General features: G+C 54.3%; 1 protein-coding gene across 1 annotated transcript; it reads left to right on the top strand.

The window, feature by feature from the left end:
* Nucleotides 1–1974: 1974 nt before the first annotated feature.
* Nucleotides 1975–4371, top strand: TMEM30B (transmembrane protein 30B). The gene has a single exon (XM_062181267.1). It carries the CDS (start codon nucleotides 2079–2081, stop codon nucleotides 3138–3140), a length of 1062 nt encoding a protein of 353 aa, XP_062037251.1. The 5' UTR covers nucleotides 1975–2078; the 3' UTR covers nucleotides 3141–4371.
* The last annotated feature ends 874 nt before the right edge of the window (nucleotides 4372–5245 follow it).

Below are 5245 nucleotides of genomic sequence, written 5' to 3'. Positions count from 1 at the left end.
AGCAACTGGGACTAGAACCCGGTGCCAATAGGGGATGCCAGCACCACAGGTGGAGGATTAACCAAGTGAGCCACGGCGCCGGCCCCTCCATGGGTTTTGAAGGCAATGCATGTGGCACCTTATGCTAGATGCTGAAGTGTAACAGAGAAGACATTTAAGTCACTTGCATTTTATGAGCTGGAAGAGGCAAGAACACCTCAATACCTACTGAGGATTTAACACAAATGAAATGGTCCCCAAGGTACACTCTCATGTATCAGAGCACTTCAAGGCATTTGTAGAAAATGGAAATAAAAGTTTATTTATTTATTTATTTGGACAGGCAGAGTGGATAGTGAGAGAGAGACAGAGAGAAAGGTCTTCCTTTATTTATTTATTTTTTTTTTGCCGTTGGTTCACCCTCCAATGGCCGCTGCGGCCGGCGCATCACGCTGATCCGAAGCCAGGAGCCAGGTGCTTCTCCTGGTCTCCCATGCAGGTGCAGGGCCCAAGCACTTGGGCCATCCTCCACTGCCTTCCCGGGCCACAGCAGAGAGCTGGCCTGGAAGAGGGGCAACAGATAGAATCCGGCGCCCTAACCTGGACTAGAACCCGGTGTGCCGGTGCTGCAAGGTGGAGGATTAGCCTGTTAAGCCGCGGCGCCGGCTATAAGTTTATTTTGAGAGCCAGTGTTATGACATAGCAGGTTAAGCCACCACCTGCAACACTGGCATCCCATGTAGGCTCTGGTTCGTGTCCCAGCTGCTCCACTTCTGGTCCAGCTCCCTGTTAGTGCGCCTGGGAAAAGCAGCAGAAGAAGGCCCAAGTGTTTGGGCTCCTGAACCAGTGTGAGAGACCTGGATGAAACTCCTGGCTTCGGCCTGGCCCAGCCCCAGCTGTTTGGGCCATATGGGGAGTGAACCAGCAGATGGAAGACCTCTCTCTATCTCTCCCTCTCTCACTGTAAATTCTCCTCTCAAATAAATAAATAAATCTTTTTTAAAAGTTGATGGAAAACGCAGATTACGAAAAAGCTATGCATGGGTTTCAAAATTTTCTTTTACTAAAATAAACTTATCTTTCAATTCTGTTTATTCCCGAACTTCATGAGATAACCTCAAAGCCAGAACAAAAGCCAGCATCTCCCTCAACGGGCAGACTAATTTGAGTTCTTTGTAAACCTTTGTGGTCTGCTATTTCAAACATCCTCCCTTACAGACAGCAGCAGTTTCCAGGAACCCTGGATCAGGCCTTTCTCCAGCAAGGCAAAGACCCTGGGGAAAAAAAAAGAAAGAAAGAAAAGAAAAGAAATCCCCTGTAGTTCATCCCATTTTTTCCCTGCCTGGCGTCTCTACCAGTTAATGAGACATTTAAATGCTGTGGGTGTCTCCAGTTTTTATTCCTTCTCCCTCCCCTTCCCCTCCCCCTCTCCCCCCCCCCCTCTAAGGGTCATTTTATTTTTAGAGAACTTTTCACCTTTCTTAGCCGTAAGACTGGGGCATCCGCCCAGTAAACCATTTTCCATTATTAAAAATAAATACACCAGGAGCTCGAATGCAGGTGTTGAATTCGAAATGGTGTCATTTTCTGTGCATTTCAGTGAAAGCGGACTGAAGAGAAATCCACCAGTGACTCTACAGACAAACAGGTCTAAACTCCCCAGCGTCCGAAGCGAGAGAGAACGCAGCGACCGCGCGAACCTCTCAAGCCCCCGGGACCCGCGGGGCGCGCTCACAGGGACGCTTCCCGCCGGAGCTGCAGGTGCGGCCGGCTCCGGGCCTTCAACTCCCAGGGAAGGCGGAAGGGATGCGGGCGGAGGGGACCTGAGCCAGGTGTGAGCCATTCGGAGACGGCCCGGGGCCGCCACTCACCTGGAGGGGGCGGAGCTGGCGCCAGGTGAGGTCGCCGCACCTGCCCGGCTCCCCTCGGAAGGGGCGGAGCCGGCGCCGCGCACCTGGGCGGAGGCGGAACTAGGGCGTCCCGGTGCCGGCCCGCAGAGCCTGGGGCTCCGGCGCACCTGTGCGGCAGGCGGGGGACCCGGGTCCTCGGGGACGGCGACCCCCGGGCCGGGGCGGGGTGCGGAGGGGGGCCCGGCCGCCATGACGTGGAGCGCCACGGCCCGCGGCGCCCACCAGCCGGACAACACGGCGTTCACGCAGCAGCGCCTCCCCGCGTGGCAGCCGCTGCTGTCGGCCAGCATCACGCTGCCGCTCTTCTTCTGCGCCGGCCTGGCCTTCATCGGCCTGGGCCTGGGCCTCTACTACTCCTCCAACGGCATCGTGGAGCTGGAGCACGACTACACGGGCGACGCGGGCTCGGGCAACTGCTCCGTGTGCGCCGCCGCGGGCCAGGGCCGCGCGCCGCCGCCGCCCTGCTCGTGCGCCTGGTACTTCTCGCTGCACGAGCTCTTCCCGGGGCCCGTGTACCTCTACTACGAGCTGTCCGGCTTCTACCAGAACAACCGGCGCTACGGCGTGTCCCGCGACGACGCGCAGCTGAGCGGGCTGCCGAGCGCGCTGCGCCAGCCGGCCAACGAGTGCGCCCCGTACCAGCGCAGCGCCGCCGGGCTGCCCATCGCGCCCTGCGGCGCCATCGCCAACAGCCTCTTCAACGACACCTTCTCGCTGTGGCACCAGCGCCAGCCGGCCGGGCCCTACGTCGAGGTGCCGCTGGACCGCGCCGCCATCGCCTGGTGGACCGACTACCACGTCAAGTTCCGCAACCCGCCGCTGGTGAACGGCAGCCTGGCGCTGGCCTTCCGCGGCACGGCGCCGCCGCCCAACTGGCGCCGGCCGGTCTACGAGCTGAGCGCGGACCCCAACAACACGGGCTTCGTCAACCAGGACTTCGTGGTGTGGATGCGCACGGCGGCGCTGCCCACCTTCCGCAAGCTGTACGCGCGCATCCGCCAGGGCGACTACGCGGCGGGGCTGCCCCGCGGCGCCTACCGCGTCAACATCTCCTACAACTACCCGGTGCGCGCCTTCGGCGGCCACAAGCTGCTCATCTTCAGCAACATCTCGTGGATGGGCGGCAAGAACCCCTTCCTGGGCATCGCCTACCTGGTGGTCGGCGCCCTCTGTATCCTCGTGGGCTTCGCCATGCTGCTCGTGTACATTCGCTACCAGGACCAGACGGACGACGACGACGACGACGAGTGATGGCTGGCCCCAGGGACGCCCCCGGGACCTCGAGCACGGCGTGGGAGGAGGGCACGGGGAGGACCCCCCTGTGCCTGAGGGGGGGGGGCGCTGGGTGCACCTGCGGAGCGGAGACACAGCCTTGCCACTTCCCCACCTCCATCGCCGCCTCTCCAGCTGACGTGTGGGCAGCCTTGAAGAGCTCCAGGGACAGTCGGGTCTCCCATCCGACTGCCTGCCGCGTGGAGGGACTGAGAGACCCGGCCGTGTTTAAGTAACTCGTGGTGGATCAGGGGGAGAGCGCTTTGGGAGCTTTTGGGAGGGTGGCGTGGTGGGTGTGGGGGTTGGGGTAGAGGGCCAGGTCCACGCAGCCCCTGCAGAGACACGGAGAGGGGGATACTCCAGGGTACTCAGAAGAGATCGTGGGAAAATGACATGAAAAGATAAGGTTGTTTTGGTGCCCATGCCCAGAGTGGTCTTCCAAGCGCTCATGGATTTCAAACGATGTTTGGCACTAAAGGAAGCTTACCTTTTAATTCCGTTCTCCACGAACGCTTTTGAAGTCCCCTAGTACTTGCTAGAAATGCTAAGTAGATGGGGAGGCACCAGCAGCGGTGGAGACTCTGACCCGGCCAGGCTCCGCGGGGAGACCCTGGAGGGGCATTATTAGAGGCTCCCCTGCGGAGGCCTCTGCTCCCTCAGACTGGGAATCCCGTCCCTGCCTGCGTAGGGCCTGAAGCAGTCTCCCGAGTTTGGTTTCTTCAGGACAGTGACGGTCATAATACTGCAGATTAGGTTTAGCAATGGCTTGACTAGAGAGAGGCCCCTGCCCCATGGTTTCTGGAATGAATGGGGGAAGAATGCTCTCTAGAAGTAGCTGGGGTTCAGATTTGCAGGCCAAGGAAATTCGTTGGATATTTGAGTGCAAAAGTTAAACTTTGCAGGTACAGTGTGGAAACTTGACGCTGCTGGGCCAGTCTGTGGGGCTCTGGGGGCTGTCTGAACCTTCGAATCAGGTAACTGGGAGGGATCTTAGTGGGAAAGTATCAAAAGTCACATGTATGTCGTCTGACTCCTGGCTCACCCCTCTTTCTCATCTGCTTTTTTTTTTTTTTAAGCCTGGAGAGAAAGAATTTCATTAATACCTTCTTCCTTGGATCTGGGAAAAAAAAAAAAAAGCTGAAACTTTAGAATGCATGTCCTCAAATGAAACATTTGTGTCTAGTAATCCTGTTTGAATGAATGGTAAGGGAAATCTAGAATCTCTTAAGATTTTATTTTTTTTTTGGGGGGGGTCTTTGACATGTTAAAAACTTGATTAAACTCAGTGGATCTTTTGTTGATTAAAATCAGTGTGTATACAATGTGCACGAAGTTATTATGAGAAGCAATAGAATATTTTTAAGACTTCCACTTTGTGGCAACAAAATAAGTTAAAATAACTTAAAAAAAATACTCTATGATATCATCTTCCCAGTTTATTAGCTGAAAGCTGCTATTTGGCATTTGTCAGACTTCCTTGGTGCCTGGTGTCTGTCACAGCTACTTCCTAATTACTGCTGTGTGTGTTCACTCCTTTAAGGCAGGGAAAGATCTTGAAGTAAGGTTTTTTTTTTTTTTTTTTTTTTTTTTTTTTGTAGTTGGAGAAATGTTGAGTTGTACTGAGTACTTTCCATTCATTTTATTTTACTCTAGTTTCTTTGAAAATTACCACTGGACAACATGTTTATCTTAGGTCTCCGTCTCAGCACTTCTGAGACAGTAGTGATTCAAGGGGTTCTGTCCCCTTACTTATGGGTACACCAAAAAGTACTTTAGACATTCCAGGATGCTGGCTTCCCAACTCTGGAACGCAATACACTTTTATCAGGAAATCATGAATGATGATTTTAGGCTGCGAAACCATCATCATGTACATATGAGACCACTGAAATGAAATTTCTTCCAATTAAATTAGTGGACATGCATCCAGACTTTCTTCTTTGGGTTTTGCAAAGAGAATAAAGGTTCTGTTTGACTTCTCTTTGTTATCTTGCTTGCTGGTTAGTCCAACTCTTGAACTCTGGTCTTAAAGGCACAAACAGTAGCACCCGTTTTGTTAATAGCAGATTTATTTGGCACTAAGA

The sequence above is a fragment of the Lepus europaeus genome, chromosome 22 (genome assembly GCF_033115175.1).
Source record: "Lepus europaeus isolate LE1 chromosome 22, mLepTim1.pri, whole genome shotgun sequence".
Lineage (NCBI taxonomy): Eukaryota > Metazoa > Chordata > Mammalia > Lagomorpha > Leporidae > Lepus > Lepus europaeus.
The sequence above is the reverse complement of the archived record's forward strand: the minus strand, read 5'-3'. Positions and strand labels throughout refer to the sequence as shown.